This window comes from Struthio camelus, chromosome 5 (genome assembly GCF_040807025.1).
Source record: "Struthio camelus isolate bStrCam1 chromosome 5, bStrCam1.hap1, whole genome shotgun sequence".
NCBI classification, from domain to species: Eukaryota; Metazoa; Chordata; class Aves; order Struthioniformes; family Struthionidae; genus Struthio; species Struthio camelus.
The window spans coordinates 29,056,655-29,081,239 of NC_090946.1; the positions used below are offsets into that span (position 1 = coordinate 29,056,655).

At 36.2% G+C, this 24,585-nt stretch overlaps 1 protein-coding gene across 2 annotated transcripts in view; it reads left to right on the plus strand.

The window, feature by feature from the left end:
- The window catches only part of KIF18A (kinesin family member 18A), a 48,279-nt gene that overhangs the window by 9,644 nt on the left and 14,050 nt on the right, over positions 1-24,585 (plus strand). The window contains exons 6-13 of one of the 2 annotated variants that reach the window (XM_068945289.1): positions 736-933; positions 6,692-6,868; positions 7,686-7,760; positions 8,034-8,140; positions 11,956-12,118; positions 16,531-16,779; positions 17,914-18,035; positions 19,433-19,668. In XM_068945289.1, the coding sequence (XP_068801390.1) occupies positions 736-933; positions 6,692-6,868; positions 7,686-7,760; positions 8,034-8,140; positions 11,956-12,118; positions 16,531-16,779; positions 17,914-18,035; positions 19,433-19,668 (1,327 nt within the window). The remainder of the gene's footprint in view (positions 1-735; positions 934-6,691; positions 6,869-7,685; positions 7,761-8,033; positions 8,141-11,955; positions 12,119-16,530; positions 16,780-17,913; positions 18,036-19,432; positions 19,669-24,585) is intronic. The other variant, XM_068945290.1, reaches the window with a different exon arrangement.

Genomic DNA, 24,585 nt, shown 5'->3' on the forward strand with positions numbered 1-24,585 from the left:
TAACTGTAATTCTTACTATTGACTCTATGATTACGTGCTGCCCACTTTCTCAGAAACCCGAGTAAGGATACCTTCACTAGCAGAAGGAAACAAAAGCATTTCATTCTTCCTGTATCTCCTCTACCTTGAGAACTTCAGGAACGAAGGGATGAGGAGAAACAAATGCCTCCAGGAGCCTCTGCTCTCTAGAGAACTCTAGCATAGCATGTGATTTCACAGGAATAAACAAGCATTGTATGCCCATTAATGGCAGTTACAGATCAGTCAATTGACCAGCCTTTTCCTATGACTATCCTATATACGTTTGTATGGCATACTGTTAATGATACCTTTAAAAATGAGCACCTCTTACATTTGAAATCATAGTAGCACAATGTACATCTTGTGCACAGAAGAATCAAGAGCTGTTTCAGACATCAAATTTGCCTGAAGCTCACCCATCTTAACCACAGTGCGTTTTCTTCTCTTTCCCCTCTGCCCTTCTGCACCCCCCCCTTAATGCCTGGAGCAGATAAATTTAAGAGGTAAGTGTTGGAAATGATTCCCGTATTTGTGTCTCAGCCATGCTCCCTGTTGTTGTTAAATGTGCACTGAAAGGGTTAGCTTAGATCCCAAAAAAGGGGATAATAAGCATCTTTGAAAACACCTTTTATACTGTAAGATTAATTTATTGCTTAGAATAACAGGTGATTGGTTAGTGGTTACCTAATTCTTTTTCCTTTTTTGTGCTTGCAGATTTATTTAAGGCAGCAAGATAAAACAGCTAGTATTAGTCAAAATGTTCGCATCGCCAAAATGTCCCTTATTGACCTGGCGGGATCTGAACGTGCCAGCGCTACAAATGCCAAGGGGGCTCGTTTTAGAGAAGGAACAAATATTAACCGCTCCCTGCTAGCTCTCGGAAATGTCATTAATGCCTTGGCAGATCCAAAGGTATGTGCTGTTTTCCCAAGCAGGCTCAGCCTTCGAAAATTGTTTAAAAAACAATTTTTTAAACAGTAAATATCAAATATGGCACCATCTTTCATCTTTTTTGAGTCTTACTGTATCTTCAGAGTGTATTCCTAGGATATTAGAAAATGTGTACATATAAGGCTTTCTCCTTTTAAAAATGAAAAGCTTATGCAGACTTTGTGAAAGTTGCAAGTTAAAATTTTGGGTTGCTGAATCATCTGGTGCACCTTAACTTTTACTACATTAGCACAGGTGTTGAAAGTAACTTCCACTTGCAGTAAAAACATTTTATGAGGATCCTTGTGTATTTTATCTCTGCTAATACTGATCTCGGAAGCCAGCATCTCTTTGACTGCCTTAAGTCAAAGGTTGCTTAGTTAGCTGAAGTATAGGTAGTTCTTTTGTGTCAAAATATTGGAGGAAAGTGTTCTAGTTTTTGCTATTTATGCTCGGGGCAGGGGGGGGGCGTGCAGGGAGGAACACTGGAACACTGAGGCTTTAAACACTTCTACATGCTTTAGTGTCTGCTTGTTATGGACTATTCACAGAGGTGAGTTTTGCTTCTGTCCTGCCATCCATAAGCCTAGAATTCATATGGTTATAATTAGAAAGGTTTTGTTCTCCAGTTATATGTACTCTGCCCCTCATCTTGGACTGTCTTCTCCAGATAAATAAAAGCACTATCTCAGAACTAAAAGTATTAAATGATTGAAACGCTAAGAAATAGAAGTATACTTTTTCATTTGCTACAACAACTAAAGTTAGGTTATAACATGTAATATTGAAAATCATGCTGTTAATATGGTATTTCTTGTAGGCTCTCCTTGGTGCCTACAGAGTGAGAGGGGGCATTCTGTCTGCAGCTGGCAGAGGGAGTTATGTCCTACCACAGTTTTTGCCAGTAGTGCTATAGATAGTTAATATTTTATTACCTCATCTGGAGAAATTTCCTGTTTAATTTCTTTGTTTAAAGAATATTAGGCATCTTTTATGTAGCAGTGGGGTAGATATTACCTATTTATTCCCTTCTGAAATATAACCATGTTAAAACCTGAAGTCCAGGAGAGCCCCCCTTGAATAAGGGGGATTACCTTGTTTATATTTTTCACATCATTGCTTTTCCTCATGGGTTGCCACTATTTTCCCTAGGAGAGCTGAATGAAAGAATCTTCTTGGGAAATGGTTCTCAAAAATAGTGTGCAGCTCTTTCAGGATAATATCAAAGATGGCTAGCTGCTTCCCCTCCACCACTACCTTTTCCAAAATCAAGCATATCTAGAGAGGGTTGCATAAATAGCCTACTGAAGACAAAGATGTCAGAAACTTGTGCTGCCTTTAACCTTAAGGGCAGAGGATTTTGTAGGAGAAAAGAACACCTATCTAGAGCTTACACTGTTAAATAATATGTCTGACCTTACTGGATTAACAATAAACACAACTATTCTTTTGGCATTTTAAGAACATTTTAAAATGTCCTATTGGGTCAGATCAATGTCTGCTAAGCCCAATAGGCTATTTCTAACAGTGTCAATAATGAATTTAGAGCTCACAAACCTGGTCACTTTCTGTGGTCTGTTAGCCTTGTGTGCTCCCTGGCATCTGAAATTCTTGTGTTAGGGATGTTAGAGGGTACATTCCCACCTAGTTCTTTCAGTAACCGTCTATCGACTTGTCAGAGAAGAATTAGTTTAATCTGTTTTTGACCTTGCTACCGCTGTCTGCCTCTGCAACCTGCTGTGGTAACAAGCTCCAGAAGTTCACTAACTACTGTGTAAAGAGCTACTTTTTTTGTAATCTGGTCTCCTACTAGTTTCCCTGAGTACCTCCACAGTAAGGTACTGGTATTTGAGGATCTGGCAAATGCGTTTCTGTGGAGGTTTTATCCTATTTGTTTTGTGTGAATTATAAATCTGACAGTTGTTCAGATTCATGGCACTCCTTTGTTCAACAGTCTTTTGATTCTAGAAAGAAATAAAAAGCTCATCTCTGGAAGCAGTCTCTCGGGAGAGGGGCTTGCATCTGTGTGATCTGTGGATTACAGAAATATTTTTATTAGGACGATGGAATTGCGGAGCAAAACTTGGGACCTATTTACTCTCATAACTCATAGTTAAGAGACATGACTTTAACTTCGTTAATCTGCTCTAAATTTGTGAAGCACAGCTCGTAACTTGTACCACAGCAGAATCCCACTGCTACTCAGCGTATCCCGTAGCATTCAAACCTCTGAGCTTTCGTATTCAATTATGACTCTGAAGTATTTCTAAACTTCACCTATGGTTTTTAAACGGAAATTTCTGAATCAGGCGTGTTAGAACAGGAAGTAGCATCTATCCCATAGCTGGGATTTTTTTGCTCTGTTTGTTGTTGTTCTTTTGGGCGTTTGTTTTTTTATGGTTTTTGAAATGCTCTCTAATGCAACTCATGAGGTTGATGTATTGATATATTCTGATCATATAAATATATAGAGAGGGATAGAACTGGGGTGCAGAAGGAGGAAAATAGATTTAGCGATCTTATTTTTTCTGTCTTTCTGGGGTTGCTGTGGGTCCAGAGCTTTGCTGGTTTGATCTGGTCTCACCCTTATTTGAATTGTAAAAACCTAGGATGGGGGAGAAGAAGGTATCATTTTGTTCTACTCATGACTCACCCTTGAAATTCCTCCTCTTTCTTTGTGCCTCTCAGCCGTAAGAAGCCTTTTTGGTAGGTGGCTTGAAGGGTCAGGAATCTTGACTTTCCCTACTGTGGAATCAAGTGACTGCTCTGAGCAGAACAGCTGTTATGCAAAACTTAAGGAGTGGGAGGAAAAAACAAAAAATGAGGTTTAAGTCACTGTCTAGTATGTTGATTGCATTGATTGGCACACACAAAAATGTAAAATTAGAACACATGAGCAAGCACGTGCATGAAGCTATCTTTAAATCTTCGTGGGCTTATAGGCAAGTTTTTAAAAGTATGGAATAATAGTGTAAATTACAGGACGTATTGTACTTCAAAACTAAGATATCTACAACTATTTGGGAGGAATAGTCCATTCATCTAGACCAAAGCTCTAATCTAGAATTGAACTTTTCTGTTGCATTCATAGTTTGCCATTGTGTTTCTTTCATACCATTTCTTGCCTGGTTGTTGGCAATGAAATAAGAGCTCTGTGCCCTTATTAGCCATCTTGTTCAACCCTTTAATACTTTGTCTGTTACCTATACAAGGTGTTTTACATGATCGTATAAAACGTAATTTTCCAACCAACTTTATTCATTTGTTCATTTCCTTCCTTTGTTGGGAAGGAAATTTGTTCTGTGTATGGGTAATTGTGTTCAGCTGAGATAGCTAAAAGCACTGTTCTAGTCAAAAGGAAAAAAGCCCTACATGATTCCCAAATGTATTTTGAGGAGTAGTGCGGGAGTGTTTTGGTTTTGTTTTCTCTTTTCTCTCCTTTCTTTCTCATTCAGGAAAAGTCTGTAAGCTTAATCTGACTCAACATGCATTGCCCTGTCAGTAGTGAGAGAGCTGCAGATGTGAAATATAAAAGTGACAAATTCTTCCAACAAGATGCATACACAAATAAAAGAAGTATGCCAGTTACCTGGGCATAGTTGCTTTCCTTTTTTCCTGCATTACTTATTTTTATCTTTTTAAGTACTTAATTACTGCAAGCTGCTTCTCCTTTTCTTTCTCAAGTCGGGACTGGTTCCCTAAAGTATATTTGAATACTACTGCTAATGTTCTCACCTATCAGTTAAGGTATATTCTTCTTTCCAGTGTTGTCATCTTACCCTTGCATTTTGTCCAAACCTGGCTCATCATTTAATCTCATTTATGACCTTTACTATGTGCTTTTCCCTTTGTTAGTCAGGACAGCCATGAATTTTCTCCTTCTGTTTCCTAGAGAATGCCTCTGTTCTTTTCATATTCTTTTCCCTTATAGCTTATTCTGGCCATAAACTAATTTCCTAACAAGCTAGATCAAGCCATTCAATTTCCTTTGTTCTTTCCAAAGAATTTCCTTTATTCAACAAATAATGATAATTCTTTAAACATTGTCCCTATTTTAATGTTTTGTTGGACAGGATTTGGGATGTAGAGGGTCTTTATTTTGAAATGTGAAGAAAAGCAATATGCAAAGGAAGAAAAGCAAAAGAGATCAGCTGTTTCTTATGTTTTATGAATGTTCAGTACCAAAAATTAAGGAATACAATAAAATATAGTAAGACAGGCTTAAAAATATGTCGGCTGAATTAAAATGAGTATAGTTAAGGTGGATGCTAAAATCCACCTCCAGTCTTCTCATTGATTCTGATTGCTGCCGTTATTGTCTTATAGGCCAAGAAAACAAGCAGCAGAGTATGGTTTTATATAAAATAAAACTCCATTAATACCTGGGTTTATTACTGCCTGAGGAGGGGGGAGAAAACATCCAGGCTGTCTAGACAATGTTACAGAAATCTTATAGAAAAGAAACTGCCTCTATTTCCCTGCCCTGCTGCCCTCAGATATTTTCCTTTCTCTAAATATTTTCTTAGATGAACAGGAAAAGTGTTCAACAGCTGACTTGCAGCACTGTCTCCCTCTTAGACCATGGGTTGTACAGATACTTGAATCCAGTCAAAGGGGTGATCATAGCCTCTTCTTGCCTTCAGCTACTTATTTTTACCCCCATGCTGGCATTAGCTAGCTTTTGTGTAGCCATGCGGAGAGTCGTATCGGGCAACTGGTCTGTGTGACAGCTAACTTGGGGGCATGTTTCTTGTGCGAGTGTTTTGGTGGTGGTTTTTTGGGGTGATCTCTTTGTGGATTTTGTGGTTGTGGTGGGGATGGTGTTATAGCAGTAGTGAATTAGTCTACTGATTTGGCTTACCACATGGTTGTGCAAAACCCTTGATTCTAGCTGAAGGGAAAGAGTGCAATCAGTTGTGCAAGAAGATGACAAAACATCCTAAACTTGGCCAGAGTCAAGTCCCTGTGTGACTGTTGCCTCCAGTTAGACCCTTTTGGTCAGCCATCAAGTTTCCCCTTTAAACATGCAAGGGGAAAATGATCAAAGCTTTAATGTTTCCCTCCTGGTGCCAGAAGAAGGTACACACTCATCACTGTCTTGTTGGGAAAGGAGGGAGAACTTGGAATCTGTACTACTGACCTAAGTTTCTTCCTGCTGACTTATTGGGGTAGGATTTGGATCTTTATGGCCTTTCTCCTGTGAGATGGAGATTCTGTAGATGGAATTGAAAAAAACTTTACAAAGCAGACATTGGGTTGCTCAGGGAGGTTGTGGAGTCTCCATTCTTGGAGATATTGAAAAGCCACCTGGACACAGTTCTGGGCAGCCTCCTCTGGCTGACCCTGCTTTGAGCTGTGGGGGTTCAACTAGCCAATCTCCAGAGTCCCTTCTAACCTCAATTCTTTTATGGTTCTATGAAATGAAAATAATTTAATGTAGCCTTTTTTTTTTTTTTTTCTGTTGGCTGCCTACATCACAAAAATAGTTGTTACATATCCAGAATCCAAAGATAACTTGACTAATATGTGTACTATAAAGGTTTAAAATGATCTGAGAGATTTTATAAAGGACAGTTTGATATGCGTGTGTAATTTTGAGGCGTATTACTTAATGTAAATGAAAAGTTCTAAGGCTGTTGTATTTTGTGGTATTGTTGAAATGCTAAGGAGATATTTTTAAGCAGATTGATGTTTAAAATACATTTACATAATACCAAAAAATATATATAACTCCTTCTAGAGCAAGAAACAGCATATTCCTTATCGAAACAGCAAGCTCACTCGTTTACTGAAAGATTCTCTTGGAGGAAATTGCCGAACAATAATGATAGCTGCTGTTAGTCCATCTTCTATGTTCTACGATGATACATATAATACTCTCAAGTATGCAAACCGAGCAAAGGATATTAAGTCTTCTGTGAGTATATTCATGTTTACTGTTTTGTCAAAGTATATTGTTATAGTACTAAGAGAACGAGCTATTTCTCTTTTTAAAAATTTCGTTTTAATATTGGTAATATTTCATCAAAGCAGCAGCATTACTGGGACTATGCCTTAACAGGCTAACCTGTAGTTTGAAGGAATTTGTTTCTGAGAGTCTCAAATTTTGAGCTAATAATCTCTTAGCTCATATAAATTATAGCCAGCTTCAGTATCTTAATATTACATTCTCAGATGGAGAATTGGGAAGTATGTCACAAACATCTGAACAGTTGCATGAGAGCCAGTCTAGGTTTGTTACAGGTAGAATTCAGCTGGTGCTAGTAAGCTCAGCTAGCTTGTATTGATGAATGAAAACCTACTTGGGTGTCCTATCTTCTGCTCTCTAGAATTCAGATTGTAAAGGAAATAGCATGCTGAAAAAGACAGGATTATGAAAAACATAATATGGGATCGACTGTAGTTTTTTTGTTGCATACTTTTTATAAAAAGTTATCTTTAATTATAAAGATCCACAAGGCTTACTTTAAATAGTAAAGCTAGTTTAAATAAATGTAAAATTTGCTTGTGTGTATAGATGTAATTTTTTTATTGTGCTTTTGAGGGAAATTACATGAGCAGTAGATTACTACTGAAGCTAAGAGAGTCATAGTTTTGTGCAAGTCAGCAATATATTAATCTCTTTTTCTCACAATACAGTACACATGTAATTAGGCAGTATTTACATGTAATATAAATATTATGCAGGAAAGCATGAAGGACTCTTAATTTAACTTCTTTCTGTTCTTTAACAGTTGAAGAGCAATATTGTTAGTTTGGACAGCCACATAAGCCAGTACGTTAAAATTTGCAATGAACAAAAGAAAGAGGTATGTCAATATCTTTTGTTATAAGATTGAAAAATTAATTGTTATAAGTTTGAAAACAAAGAAGTTTTCATGGGAGTGAGCCTGTAAGACAAGTGTTATCCTAATATTTCTGTATAGTCTTGAAGGAAAAAAATGTGTGTTGTATTTTTAAGGGGAATATCACTTACTACTGTTTGTAAAACGTTTTGAGACAAAAATCACAGAATGATGGTTAAAAACAGATTGACAAAGCCAAATTTATATTTCTACTAAAAGGTACTTTTTTTGTTTAAGATAATAATGTTGAAAGAGAAACTGAGAGAATATGAAGAAAAGAAGGCAGCCGTTCCTGAAAATCCTAGTACAGTAGTACTTTCAAACCAACAAGTGGGAATACAAAGGTAAATGATCATATTAAGGTCTTACTTTAAAACTGGCGTGTGCATAATTTGTAGAACAAATTTACTTTCTTTTCAGTATTGGTTTCATCGTTGTTAACATTGCTTTAATTGGAGTAGGTGTGACTTTGCACAATTATCATGTCTCTTCAGGACAACTCGATGGCAAATTTAAACTGAAATCTTGTGTATATGAGGAAGTAACTTTCTAGGCAAATTGTACAGTAAAACACTGCAAGTACTCTGATCATCAAGAAGCTGATGTGATTCACTCAGACATCACAGTTTAGATAAGTGGTGAAGCTCTGCCGTCTCTAGCTACTTCCTTATATACTAGATTGACGAAAGTGCAGCAATGTCATCACGCTATAGATCATATATATTCCCATCTAATTTGCATTAGAACTGTTGATATCAGGAATATTTACGATAGGACATTGAGTCTTACTAAAAATTATGAATTTCATCAGTAAGCATGTTTTAAAAAAAAAAAAAAAAAGCAAACTCCTAGTACATAGGCATTTTAAGAAACTTCTCTGTGCCTAAATTATTGTAACGATGCTAAATTTTATAGGGAAATGATATTTTTATCCCAAGGCTACTAATATTCTTCTGTATTAATGTGCAAGTCAAATCCTACAACTAACAACACTTGTTGCAAGTCTTCTCCTAGCCTGAGCTCTGTAGGGTTAAGAAGTTCCTACTTCAAAAAGCTAAAGATTTTGGGGGAAAATCTAGAATAACAGCCTCCTTTAGCTTCAGTTGTTTAAAGTACTATATTGTAATGTGTTTTTAGAAGAACTAAAATGAAATGTAAATTTTCTAAATCACTTATCCCATTTGGAGCCAATATTTAAGCAATGTTACTATAAAATGGTTTTGAGTCATCTTGGCTTTCCAGGTCTGTGGTTTTTTTTTTTTTCCCCTTCCATTTTTGTTCTTGTATTATAGGAAGAACCCTCATCTGAAAGCACTATCCTTTTAAAAAAGGACTTTCCAAAACTAAAGTGTAAAGATGTATTGGTGTCCCACTGGATAAAAATGGGATGATGTATGGGAAAAGCTTGGTAGCAGAAATATTCAGTGCAACTCTTGCCTTTATCTAGGGAGGTACAGAGCTGGGATAGGATCATTCACTAAGGTGTTATCAGGAAGAACACTGACAAATTGGTGAAAGTTCAGCAATGAGCAGTAACTGCCAGCCAGATAATCAGCTAAAAATAATTAAAGAACCAGTGGAAAATCCTAAATAGCCAAACTGATCTGTACATGGACTAAACAATATGCTAGAGATAGAAATTGAATGATAAGTATACAATATAGGCTAGGGTTATATTTGGGAGTTTTATTATAAAGTAATACAATTAAGAAAAGAAAAAATTTGAACATAATTTTGGAAAAAGCTTCCTGATGGATCTGTCTTAGGACAATCTTTCCTGGAAGGTGATGGAAGTCCATCTTGTTGGACTTTGAAAACTGAATAGTTCTGAAATAAGTAACAGGAAAACAATCCTTTCATGGTAGGAAGCTTATCTTTGTACCACGAGAAGTGTGAAAGTATCTTATAAGTAAGAGAAACTTATTACAATTTTTAATTTATATTATCGAGATCTACATGCAAGATCTGGTCACGATGTAGACTTTTAAAACAGAGGTATGACACTTGGGGAGGGAGAGGGAAATACTTGTAGGCTCTGTTTTGATGCTCCCAGAAACATATTACCAAATAGAAATTGACTCTTTATTGCGTTATGTAAAAAATCTCAAAGCGGTACCCTAGGGTTTAATGCTACTGTTTCTGCTCAGTCTGACTTACTTCTGCTGCCTTCTTTTGGAGGAAGCAGAAGAATGGTAGCTTTCAGCAAAGCCACTTAAAAGGTCATTCTTGTGGGTAGATAGAACTCAGTTTTCATAACTGTCAGCAGCTGCTGCAACTGCTGGTAGGTATTTCTTCAATAGTATCCTTTATGTGAGGTTGAGGAAGGGCTAGAACCTGAAGTCCTTCATTTCATGAAGGATTTCACGTACATCTGTAGGCTCTTTAGCTTCTTCTCATTCTTTTTTTTCTTCTTGGTAATGTTCCTGTCCATCTTCTGATGTGCTGGTTCTTGAACAAACTGACATTTAATGTATAAATTTGGTGCTAAAGTCACTATTCCATAAGAAGGTCATGAGAAGGTTAAGTTTTGATCTGGAAGTAGTCTTATCGGATCTGTCCGTGAATGCCTCATCACCTATATTTCTAGGAATTATTCAACTACGTTTATTCATTTAACTCTTTTTATTGGCCCTTTGAATATACTTTTCCATCTGGAAAACTTCCTGAAGAGAAAGTAAAACTCCGTTCTTTCAAACTACAGGATTGCGTAAGAAAACAAAAATAGTTGCATTGGTTGAATAGTATGCAACATGATTGCATCCCAAATAAGTTAGTATAAAATCTGTCATATTACAGGCAGATTTGTTTGTTTAGCAACAGGTTAGAGCCTTGGATAATTTTCAAGGGAAAGTAATCTCTGTTAAACTTGTTTAGCTAAACTTAAGCCTGTTAAGGTTCCTGATATGTGTCACTTAATCTTTTGGGGGAGAAGAAATTATACATTGTCTAGAAATGTATTATTCTCAACGTATGTCTGGATCAGATCCAAAAAAAGTGACTATAGCTGTTGTTTAAATAATTCCTTCGTTGTGCTTGTGAAAACTCTGTAGAAAAAAAGTTGTGTATGTGCATGCAGAAACTTTATCTGCTAGACACAGGTTGTCCCCACATTCATGGGGTTTTACTGAGGAGAGGTGGCAGAGTGTCTTCCTCATCAGCAAAATGTAAACAGTTGGGACAAACTTTTTTTTTTTTTTTAAAGGACATATTTACTAAGAGGTTAAAGAGGCTGTGTCCTCCTGTCCTCACACTAGCACTTTCTAGCATGGCATATGTACCAGGAACTCTCTGAATGAGAGGAGGCTATGCATCTCTCTGCTCTCTTCCCTGCCATTTGTTATGACTGTGTCCAACTCTGCTGAGACTACATCATTTCACATATCCTTAAATTGGGGATATGTCAGGGATACTTAAAATTGTTTGTTAAAGCGTGGGAAATAGCAGAGCCATGTGATAATCTTGTAGTTAAGCCAAAACAAACCTAGTTAACGTATCCTAAAATTATTTTGGGTTTTTGTATCGTCATTTTAAATATTCCTGTCTTACGAATTTTCATGGGGAGGGGGGTAATTGGTTTTCTTATAAATGTCAGAGCGCTCTCTTGCAGTGGTTACTTTCTGTGGGAAATGCCTTCTAACTGAGTTTAGTCCTACTGGCGTTTCAGAGGCTTCATAAATCTCTCATTCAGGTTTTTTAAATTTCACTTAAAAAAAAAAAAAAAGTTGGTCTTTAAGTCACATTAATACTTCTGACAGTTTTCCTGCATTTTGGGGGGCCCTGTCTTAAAGGTTAATTTGATTTGTATGATTTGCCCTTTATTTCATTCCGTGTGTGCGATCAGAATCGGTCAAGGGCAAGGTCGCTTCAAAATGCCAGATATACACTACAATAATATTCAGACCAACAAATATTGACAATCTTCTGGAGTATCCATAGAGACACATGTAAGCCTCTCCCCTGCTCTATAAAAATCGGCAATAAAGAGGGTGTTACATTCTTTTCCTCCTCTTGAGGATCCTGTCAAGTTCATGTTACTCACAGTGCGGGTGATAAGTTGATTCCTCAATATTCACTTGCCAGTTTTGAAGACACTGTTACCTCTTCCCTTCAGTTTGGCACAGGGTAGAGAGCCTTTATTCTAATACTTTGCTTCTATTAGATACCAAGAAATCCTTAAAAATGTGTTCACGAACCGTGAAGAAATCAGAAAAGAATACCTCAAGTTGGAAATGCGTCTGAAAGAAAATACGCTGAAGACATATTACCAGAAACAATATCATGAACAAATCCAACTGATGTGCTCTGAAGAAAGAGTAGAAAAGGTGAGTTGTCTGTAGTATGATACAATGTACCATCCCCTTATATTTCTATAGAAATATATGGAATTTTGCTTAAATATTTACATAATTGGTGCTTAAATATTTAAACAGTTAAAGTGGGACGCAGTGATTATCACTGTGGTAACTTTTTCTATTTATACAGAAAATGTGGTGTTAATGTTAGGTATGCTATTTTCTTGCACAACACAGGGAAGTGTTGATTTCTTCTACTGCTGCTAATCGTGGAAACTTTACAACTTGTCCTTATGTAGGCTTGGTTGTCACAGTTACTCTTAGTATCTGACTAGATTTGAGAGACTCGTGGTGCTTTTCTTCCAAAACTGAAACATATCAATGTATGTATGGTACAGCTATTGAAGCCATTATCAAACCTGAGAAGTCAATCTGTGATGTGAGTAATACTTATAAGGAAAAGCATTGACGCTGTGCTAAACAAGACAGATTCTTATTGTTGATGGTTTTGATTGTCACCTGCAAGCTTTTGGAGACTTACTTAGGAACAGTCATATGAAATAAAATAATCCCGTTTAGTTGTCCTTCTCTTTAAGGAAAGAGTTCTGGGGCTTACTACAAATAATAGCTGTTGTGCAACATTAAATGCTTGCATATTTTTAGAAGATCGAAGTATAGACAAGTAAGCATTTATCTTAAACGTTTTGATGCACCATGGTTTAAAGGAATATATGTTTTATGTAGGTATGGAGTTGGGGGGGCTGGTTTTGCTTAGTCACAGTAACAATCTGTATTTGGCCAAAAATGATATAGCTTACCATATGACTATTTCTTTCGCAGTGATTCACATGAAATTTCGTCCTTAGATAAATGTCAGAGTGAAAGTGTGGTGGGTTTTTTTTTTTTTTTGGCATGTTTTTTCTTGTCACTAATGAAGATGTTTCAAGTGACTTATGTATTCTGGAATTCTCTTTCTTGTCATACAAACTCTAAAGTGGTATCTCCTGTCTTGTGCCACTTTTTTTTTTTTAAATGCTGCTTACAATGAAGCATTAACTATTTTTATTTATAATGTAGAATTTCATATTCATACACTATTTCATACAAATACTTATGGGGTGATTTAACATTTACATCAAATGTTGCCACTGCTGCATCAGATGTTGTTATTTTTAGTTAAGTTACAGATGTGATTTAGTAAGGGTCAAGTGCTACTGTGCTATAAGTACAATGCCTTATTTATTAAAAAGAGTAAGTCACTGTAATGGTAAAATTAAATGTCCTTTTGAGACTGCTTTGGTTGGAACAAATTGGATTTTAATTTGGAATCCAGTCATTTGATTATCAGAGTGACTGCTCACGTTTCCCTTGCGTACTATGATGCTTCTGTTCTTCCATGTATTTTTCCACACTTGCTCTTTTCCTAAATGCCTCTGGTTTTTCTCTCTGTAAAATACACTGTGATACCACAGGGGTATTTCTGAAATATTAATTTGTAAAGGAAGATATTTACTTATGAAGAGTTTTTCACTTTACACTTAATTGTTCATACATGGTAACTAGGTATAGTAATCACATTAGGTAAGTTAACGTGAAGCAAAGATATCGTACCTGTGTTTGCCCAACCCCTGTTTGCAAGTTTCAATTCAAAATTATAATTTCAGAAAGAAGGAAAAAAAAATTAATGCATGAATTTAGACTACCTTAATCTTTTTTTAAAATTCTTTCTTGTTGCAAATATCTTTTTGTAAATTATCTTGTGAAATGTAACCATCCTGGACCACTACCAGATCATTTGCTGTTTAAGACGCTGGATACTGCCCCTGTGTGCTTTTGTTTGCTCTGACTAAAGTTGTTAAAAATAGCTTTCATGTAGTTTTAATGTGTGTTATCATGAAGTTTTCTCCTTCTAGTGCACTACTTGGTACTTGGCAATCCTGTTTTTTTTTTCTTTGAGTTTTTTAGACATATTTTGCACTGGCAGCTGCTGATTCGTTATGATTTGGTAAGAAAGGCATTCACATTCTGAAGTAGTGCTTAAAATGCCATTTATTGGAGCTAACACTAGAAGGAGAAAAAGGGTTAGTATAGATAAGCTTACTCCTTCAGACACTGGCTACCCTGAGCTGCAGAGCATTGAATGGGCCTCCAATCAGGGCGCAGTGTACCATGCAGATCCCATTCGCTGAAAAGTTACTTCATTTTGATCTTTTGAGCTCTTATAGGATTTTCTTAAAAGAAAACAGTTCCAATCATCATCTGTTTCAGATGAAATGGATGTTCCCATGAGAAATTGTTGCTGCACTTTTAGATGAAGACAAATAAAGGCGATATAATCGTCAATGCTGAGTGGGAGCTGCCAACGGGTTCTCTTATTAAACTTAGCTGGCTAAGTTTATTCTATGGCCATCTATGGCCAAGAAATATGTGCAGCACAGTATAGGCCTGAAGGCCAAACTACATGTGCAACGGAGTCCAGCCCAGCACTAGCCTTGTGCCTATTTAAGTTAACTGTTATGTGGATCGCCAACTCTTCCATGTAGACTGGTCTCCTGGTTAGGATTATGGCATGATGGCAAAAACTGATTCTTCTCTGATAGACTTTAAAAACTATATTAGGTGTAAAATCACTTCCAGTTGTCACTTTCAAATGTTTTTTGCTGACTAGGAGAGGAGCATGTTTCTGGAAAGCAGTCTTGTCTTGCTTTCACATTTTCTGTTTGCTGTAATTGCCCATACTGGATCCAGAATTACATGTTGAACATTTCCTGGTTCTTCAGCCTGGAGGGGACAATTTCTTCTAGATCTCCTGTGATTTCTGCAATTGCAAAACAGAATAAGAACCAAGTGTCTTATCTGGGAGTACTTGTCTTCCAGATGTCACGTCCTGGTTCAATTTTGCAGCTGGCATGCTTGACTCCCCCTGTCACTGCAGCAGCACATTAACGTTTGTCCCCACTTCCTGGGAAGGTTCATCAAATAGCAAGATATTGTTAGTGCCACCTAAAGTCCGACCCATTACCTCTCTTGCTCCAAGTAAATGTCAAAGACAAGCATGCAAAACAATGCATTTGGATATTTCCACTTCAGTGGTCCTGGAAACATTTCCCTAGTGTCTCTGATCACAGGGTACCAGTGGTCTAGGGGAGCTTTGGTCTTGCACTAATCTTTTCCTAGTACTTTCCCTAAGGATCTGGTCCTTAGTACACAGTGACTTAATCTTTGCTGGATCCTCTGTCATCTTTGCTTTCTCTTTAGTCTGTCATCTTATCTGCTAAGTGAAACTCTGGTCAGAGTCTAGCCTTTGCCTGGTAAGTGCCTCGAGCGCTCACGTTTTTCAAGTTTTTCTACCGTGCTGGTTCTATGTTTTGTACACCATGTTTTGAAGCAAAGGTTTTGAAAAATCATCTTAGGAAATGCAATCCGCATCTTCCCACATACTGGTTCTGGTCTCTATTCTCCATTAGCTTTGGAAGAACAGCAGTTAGAGTAATCTGTGCTTCAGCTCAACATGAGGGAGCAACATACAGAGTTTTCTCTCACTTTTTGTAGTGGAACCAGTTTGGCCTGCTCTACGCAATAAATCTATGTATTTAGAAGATGTATTACAATTGTTGAAGTTCTTGTTTAGATAGTTATTCTTGAAAGTGTATTAACTTAGAGATTTAGGTTACATAGTTTATAAAAACTGGTTGGGTTCTCTATGTTCATTTTTGTGGAGTGTAGTAAATATACTTCAAATGTGTTTTTATTTTTGTGGGTTTTTTTTTAAACTACCTGAACTTCAGGTATAGCTGAACTCTGTGCCTTCTTTCTAAAGTTAACATTCTCTGTCAGCTAGTCAGCTGAAATCAAGTGACCTAATGTTGAAAGTATATTGCAAACTATAGTTGTTCTCTGAAATCAGAATAAAAGTCTCCTTTGTATTGTTAAGACACTGCCTCGTACCCAGCTGGCTTTTGCTGTTTTTGTGGGGTGGTTTTTGTTGTTGTCAAGCTTCAGAGAAGCTTCAGGAGGATTTTGATGCTTGGGGGTAGAGGATTTTCCTTTTTGCAAAACACTTAATCCCTTCAGTAAGCTTTTTTTAGGTCATATTGCATTAGAAAAACAAAGCAGATAAGAATTTCTAGTAACTTGAACATGAATTTGGATAAGGAATTTTAAGTTATATTTCATATCTAGAAGCAAGTGTGTTTGTGTGCGTATATGTATGGGTGGCTTTTCCACTCTCCCCGGTTTCAGACCTTTGTGACCTAGAGCAGAAATTGATCAAAAACAGTGTGTCATTCCTTAAGAGAATAATCAAATGACTATATTCTGTATTGGAAGGGCTTTCACGGAAAAAAACATGTAAATGTTTAAAAATAATTCAGTAATGCTCAAATGAAGAATACACTATGATTAAACTGGTCAAAAATATAAAATGTTTATGTCCCATTAAGTATAAGAGTCCGGAAAAATCCTTTCCGCATAGAGATGTTTGTGAACGTCATTTGAAAGTCTCCCCTTCAACATTGTCCTCCAAGGCCACATGCAAACGGGATCATAGGATTGCAATGCTTAGAACCCACCGTATGCACATGCAGAAGAAGAAAGAGGAGGAGGTGAATCATTTTGAGGAAAATACAAATTGGCTGCATCGTGTTGAAAATGAAATGCGCCTCCTGGGTCAAGATGGGTGTATTCCAAAGGTAAAGTGCCTTTCACCTCAAGAGCAGATTTCATGCATTGTAGGCAACATCTGACTATGGTTAAGAATAGATTTCCATCCACCCACCCCCATCTCACTCTGGCTCATGTGACTCCTTCTGTAACTAATTCTTTCAGGGTGTTTTTAAATTCTGGTCTTAGCTGTTTCAGTCCTTCTGTCCTTTGTTATTCATGCAAGTATTTCTGTTGAGGAAAGTATACAATTACATGCAAAAATACCTGCTAAAAGTTAATGAACAGAACATGGCTGAGCAGTTCAGACAGCTGCTGAAGGCTCAGTCCTGCTCCTGGCCATACCCTTCTACTTCTGCCTTGACAATGTTTTTCTAGCCACGTGGCAACCTGATTTGCTGGCCTGACCAAAAAAAAAAAAGCCACTCTTGTTATTGGAGACTGGTTGTTCTGGAGGGTGCTAGGGGAGGGAAAGGGAAAAGGTATGGTCATTAAAGTTCTCTGCCAAGTTTTAGTAAGTAGAATTGGCTCAGTTCAGCCTCGGACAGTTAGCAGAGCTGGCAGGCAAGAAGATAAGAGAGTTGTGTGCAGGAAGAAAGAGAAGAGGAAAAGAGGAGTGGGGAGGAGTTCTACACACCTTTCACTGTAAGCCATCGATTAGATTGGCTCAAATGATATGGTGTAATGATTCATTACTTGACTCATGTAATGGAATGTATATTTTAAGGGGGTGGATAAAATTTTTTGATAGCTTAAATGTGAGCTTTGGTTTATTTCAAACAAGATACTGGCATCTCAGGAAGATAAGTCTTCCCTACATTCATTTATCTTGGACAGTGTCACTGAAATCCAGATATGGAGCAAGTGCATAGGAAAATAGACAAGCGTATTTTTGGGCATGCACGTACAAACATACAATGTATGTTAATGCTAATTGCAGTACACATTTCTTTCTGAAAAGAAATCTACAAAGCGATATTTAAGCAGGTAAATGAGAAGCAAACAATTACAGTGAGATTTTACAGTAGAAAAGTATAATGTTGATGAATTCTATCTTAGCTTTTCAATGTAGGACCTATTAACATGCCTATTTGTAATTTAAATTTCAGTTGCTCATTTTCAGTTTGATGTTTAGCCTTTTTTGTTGTTGCTAATTTCCCAAGGAACTCTCTAAAGATCTTCAGTGTTGTCATTTAAACCTAGAAGTTAAAGACCTGAAAGCCCAGATTGAGCACATGTTGTCCCTGGTGTCCCTTCAAGAGCAGCATCATAAACAGACAGAAAAGTAAGTATGTTCTCGTAGCAGGCTTATGATGACTTCCACTTTGGTATTTCTAACTTCAGAAGGTATATCTGTAGAATTTAGATCTAGCTGAAACAGAAGTGAGAATTTTCTCAAACTTTTGTCTAGGTTGGAATTGTATCTTCTTAGCAAGAAGGTATGGAAAATAATTATCAGTTCGCTAATTCTGGTCTCTGCCCACCATCGTTTAGTGAAACATAAGAACATACTGCGGAGCTTCTTTCTTCTGTTTCACTTTTTTCTTTTTGTAGTTCTTACGAGCTGTTCAAGGTGATTCATTTTCCACTTCTGTGCTGAGCAATGGTACTGATTTTTAGATATGTGTTCTTCTAATTCCCTGAACTGTAGACATTGATTACATTTACCTGTATTAAAAGTTCTTACTGTAGAATTGCTGTATAGCTACTCAGACTGAAAAAGGCTGAATTTGGCAGTAAGCATCAACTCTTTTTTTTTCAGTTATAATCCATCACTTGAAGCTGTTGGAGATCAGCTTCCAAGCACGATACGAGGAAAGGGGAGTAATTGCACATCTTTAGTAAATGAAAATTAAATTTATAATAAAATAATTCCAGAATGATTTAACCAGCTTTTATTCCTCCTTAGGAGAATAGGGAAAGGTTGTTACTATAAACATCAAAAAAAGTGTGTATATAAACCTGCAAAATGGAAAGCAATATGTTTCAATGTTGTTTGTAATGACAAAGTTGCTTCTTTGCTTTCTGTTTTTTCTAATATATTTGTGTGTGTATATAAGATACATATGTGTGTATACACACATACACCCCTTTCTCTGCTCTTTCAACCTTAAGAGTTCAGTCTTGCAACTGATTCTGCAGTTAAGGCATTTCTGGGTTCACATAGAATTCCCAAACTTCTCTCTTCTTAACTTGTATCCTAGTTGTGCATGGCTCTAAATATGTTCTATTGTATAATTTAGGTTCCTAGTATTCCAAACTTATTTGGAATAGGCTTCTGATTAGGATCCATGCACATCTAATTAAAATGTGTTTAGCTTAAACCATGTTACTTGGTTTAAATTCTTCATCTATCTGATGATTGAAGTTCCTAATTTCTAAAATTAAGATATATTGGCTGTATTTCTGTAGAGGTGACTTGAGGGATTGAAGAACTTGGGCACTGAAAAGCAATACATAATAACTTGTAGTCCAATACAAGATTTGACAAAAGAGAAAAATCACTGAAATGGTTATGAATATTTCCACTCAGAATTAATTTTTGGGAAATATTATAACACTACTGCATAACTACTGAAATAAAACCAAAAAACCCATCTTGTTCTTAATAGTGGCAGTTTTAGTAAGCCTCGGATTAGTTACGAGTCAGTCATGTTTGTCTTGCCTTTTGTTGTTCTATAGAGTACTAAATGCTTTGCTTCCAATTCTTCGCAAACAATACTTGACTTTGAAAGAAGCTGGACTGACAAATACTTTAATTGAGGCTGAATTTGTGGAGGTTGAGCAGCTGATTCAAAGACAAAAATCAGTAGTTTGGGCTGACCAAACTGGAGATGAGGAACAAAATCAAAACCATCCCGACACATCAGTTATCTTTGCATTTCCACAACTGGTGAACAATCCAAACACCCCATGCCGTAAGTATATAACTAATTTGTTTTCTGTTGCAAATGTTTTTTTTTTTTTAAATGTCTTCTGAATACTCTAAGTCACCTGTGTACATAGTGGATGCACACTTCTGCAAATATTAAAACCAATAGTAAAAGTGGGCATAAGGTTAACCTTTTATATACCATTTTTCATTGGATGTGGGAAATAGCTCGACGTTTTCAATGGTTATGCATATTCTGCACACAGATAACTCCCTCCTGTCGCTGTAACATGCCCCATATATCAGTGTTCCCAGATTCCATGAGTTATTAAAAAGAAAAATTCTATTTGAATCTTTCATAAGACATAGATGGAGAAAGTGTCATAGTGTCAATAAGTACTGTAATACTGTTGCAGTGATTTGAAAAGTTAAGCAACTAAATGTTTTCATGCAGTTTGAAGTAACAACTTTGAGGGGGATGAGCTTTCCTGTTTATTAGGGATTGACATAGAATCAATTTAATACATTATTTTATAAGCTTACTTTTCCAAGGCATGCACAGATTCAGCATTTCTACCACGGAACTGTGTATGCTGTTGCATCCTGATGGCTCCATTTTTTCTCATTACTCTGTGTAGCTGCCTTCTCTTCTTTAGATTTTCCTAACTATTAAGAGTTGCACTGTACTATAGCCTGGGTGCAAAGGGACGAAGAATCCTTAGAGTAAGGTTTACTCTGAGGGACGAGAAGCAAAATCTCAAATGTAAAGTTCTCAATGGTGCAGCTGCTCTGGGTCAATGCTTGTACTTCCTAGCCAGAATGAAGACGTGCAACACACTGGAGCTCCCTGATTACAGCTAACAATCTCTAACAATGAAAGCTATCCGTAGCTATTCAGGGAAAGGCATATTAATGATGCTTCTGTTTCTCAAAAGCTGATAGTCATGGAAGAGCAATGACCCCTAGAGCACTGTGCAATTAGTTCTCCTCCTTTAGTCAGTATTGTACATAGCTAGCTCTGGGATTGGGAGTTAATCTGTAAAAACTTGTTCTGTCTCTGTTCTCATTAAATGCACTATACTATATTAGCATGTGTCTGCACTGCTATTGATCGTATCAGAGATATGACTCCTAGTATTTGACTGTCTGCAATGTAAAGGTTAGTTTGTGTTGGAGGTGAGTTGTGTTGAAGTTTTTAGCACTTTAGGGGAGAGGAAGGAAAGGAAGGCGTTAGTACTGTGGTGTCATAATGGAAAATATATTCTGCAAACTTTAATGAAAGGCCTTAAAATAAAAGGTGGTAGTTTTTCCTTCTTGTGTTGTTGATGTGTGTCTATTTATGAATTAAAAGAATTCATTTTTAAAAATGAAGTCTTCTAGTTTGCATATTCTGTCGTGGCAAATGATTAGTGAGGTTTTTTTTTTTTTCAACCGTCCTAAATCATCTGAGAATTCAACTGTTCTACCACTGAAAGTGTTTGAATGCTAGAATCTTAAGTAGCAGCAGTTCCAATTACAAAATTCACTCCGTTCTTTCAAATCATGTTTCATGAGTGTGTGTATATATGTACAAATATATATGTATGTCCATATTTTCATTTATTTAGATTGTGGTTATCTGCCTTAGACTTGTAACTTGTGTTATACATCAAAAATATAATTGAAAAATTGCTTATATGATGTGTTAAGAGTGGGCTTGTGGAAGTGCAAGTCTGACTGTAGAAAGAAATAAAAATTTCTTTTAAACCACTTCTAAAGTAAGACTTCTAAAGTAAGAATCTAAGACTTGCCTATAGTGGACCTTCTCTTGTAGGAGAACTGTATTGTACATGTCCAGGACAAACATGAAGTCATGCTCCCAGCTGGTATTTATATCTTATGTATATAAATAATGACAAACATGGGGCTATTTTGATTTTGGGAGCAGGGAATTTTTTGGCAGAATGGGAATGGAGGTCTACCCAAGTACGCATCCAGTCAAATCTATGATATAGCTTGTAATTAAATAATGATTGTGGAGGTTCCATCTTGTCATAGGTGAGGTATTGTTGTAAATTTTAATAACTACCACTCACTAACACTAATAAAACTGGTTCTCTTTCATAATTAATCTATTTCTGCTCCACCTTTCTTCAAATTCTATATTCTAAGAGGTCAGGTCAGTTCCTACTGAAATGAATACTGAAATTACCGTTACTGAAATTGTATGGGAACTCTTAAGGCACAAACATTCTATTCCCTTAAAACCATTAGACTTAATTTGAGGAGTTGCATTGGAAGTTTTATGTAGTAGTTTTCCAGTTATTCTCTTGTTTTAAGTGTTTTTTGAACTGCATGTTCACCTAAGTAAACCAATACTTTTTTTTTTTTTCCAGTTAAAAGATTATTGGTTTGGTTTTGTTTCAGCCATAAATGTTTGTGTGTTTTTTTTGTTTTTTTTTTTTGCCTGAAGATGTCCATGGAAATCGTTTGCGATGTTTTATTGTGTTTCTTTTTGGTCTTTGGAGTGGGAAGTGAAAGACATTTAGTTTCCTTTCTTTTCCCTCTTGATCGATACAGCAGAAAGCACAGTAGAAACAATAGTCTTCCTAACGGTCTCTCTTCAGAAGAGAGACACTCTTCTTAAACAGTATTTTTACAGTATCATTTTAATCTTAATGTGTCCTTACAAAAAATATTATTAGCATTGACCCCCGCATTCCCATACGTATTGGGAGGTGGGAGTGGAGAAAAATAATCCATTTACTAGCAAAAAAAGGATATTTTAAAATTTTTTGGTAAAACACAAAGAAATAGCTCTTCCTCAATTATTTGTTAGAATTCCATTCTAAAAAGTGAACTATTAAGCAGTTGTTCTGCTATAGAAATACATTTCTATTGCAGAGATGGAAATACCAAAACTTCTTGGAAATAAACATAAACTAGAAAAATTACATTAGCATGGGAAAATGGGAAGTAGTATGAGGGCAACATTCTACTCAGAAATAGGAGGGATATAGTAATTTCTTTTTTCCTTTAAAGACACAATAAATTATTCAAGAATCCTTCTCCCTAAAGTCATCTCAAAAGTATGCTTGGCAAGTGTTGGAAAAAGCTGACATAAGGACTTAGTGAACAAATAAAAAGCAAGATTTATACAGATCTACTCACACCTTTGGCATATTGATATTTTATTGTTTATAATTCTTTCAAGATGTTTGAAAGGAAACAGTGTTCTGCATCTACGCCCCAAAAAAAACCCACCTGGCCACCTGTTACACAGGGGTCATTAGTCCTTATTTAAAAATCCATTTTTCACATGTGACATAACTGCATGTACTTCAGCTTGTCAGCAGGAAAGAGCAATGCAGTTCACTTGGCTTTTGATTATTTTTCATCTTTAAGTTGAGAGCAGGGCTTTTTAGGGTGTTTTTTTTTTTTTTTTAAATCTCCTGTTTCATAAAAATAATTCTCCTGTTTCATTGTGGTGATATCTTAGTTTCTTCTTGAAATAATTTTGGGGGAGGGATTAAAGTTAATTCATGGCAATAGTGTTTCACGTTAAATAGAATTATGTATTATAATGTGTCAGAGCTTAGAGCATCCAACGGGAAGGATAGATACTAGGTCAGCTAGTAACAAATGTGATATTCTTGAGCATACGTACAGCCACACTTGAAAGTGTGGCTTGAGGAGAGAAATTTTTTTAAGCAAAAATGAAATATGCTAGTCATGTAGAAAATAATAGTGGCTGTATAGTGAGACTTATAAGGAAAATACAACTTCCTCTCCTGTGAAGGCTTATAAAGTTAATAACTACATTTCTTTTGTTGAACTTAATACTACAGATCATTAAATACTTTTCATTTGTCATCCATATTTGAAAATTTCAAATGTGTTACTCTAATATACAAGTTATTTAGTCATGAAGTGTTTAAGATGGTAGCAATACAGAAACATCTGTGCTTAAAGGAAACTGCTGAATTCTCCATCTCCTAAAACAGGAAGCACTAATCATTGCAGAAAATTTTTTTATGATATGGTAAGCTTTTGCTGGCAGTCCTGTTAGGAACTCTGAAACTTGACATAGTTAAAATGTAAATTAACTGTTATTGAATGTTTTACCTTTAAGAAAATTGGAATGCTCAAAGTCACATAAGCAACTTTTCCTTTGTATGTTACTTTTCTGACTACAAGCACTGTCCCCCAAAATCTGAAGCAGCTGAATTATTTCTGTGGATCAGGAAAAGCTATAAAAGCAAGGCTTTACCTTTTCATGGGTTACTTTGAGAATTGACTACATTCCACTAGCTGATCCTCAAGCAGGAAGCCAAATTGGTAGTTTATCCAGAAAAAGAATCTAAAAAGAAGAAAGGCAGTGACAGTAAGGGTAAAAGTAGAGATTTTTTAATCCAGATTTTGCTGAAAGTCTTTCTTACAGAATTAGGTTTTGAAAAATATATTCTGTTGTTTGAAGGTAAATAAGTTTAAATGTGTTCTTGATATTACCTTTTCATAAAAATACTATTTCTATCCTGAATTTCAAAATACTGGAGTCTTTATTTCCAATGAAGACGCTTCTTTTCTGTGGAAAAGCTCTTCTATTTATGGTGTAAGCCTAAGTGGAAGAGGAAAGGATTGAGATCCTGTCTGGCCATTCATTCAATGTATCTGTTTCTATAGTCAAATTATCGAGGCAGTCAATTCTTATACTAAAAACCCCTTGGTGGTGTGTTTTTTGTTGTTTTGGGGTGGGTTTTTTTTTTTTTTTAAAGAGAAAGCTAATTAAAGCTAAAACGTGCAGCTTCATGAACAATCCAAACATTTGTGTCAAGTAAAGTAGAAACCATAAAAACAGCCTAAGTTTATTTAAAAGATGATTCAGGCATCCGTTTTAGTGTGTTGGTTAATGGAGAGCCATATAGTGTTCACAGAGCACGGACTGTTGGGTAGGTGGAGAGCTGTAACTGGTATTTGCAATGTT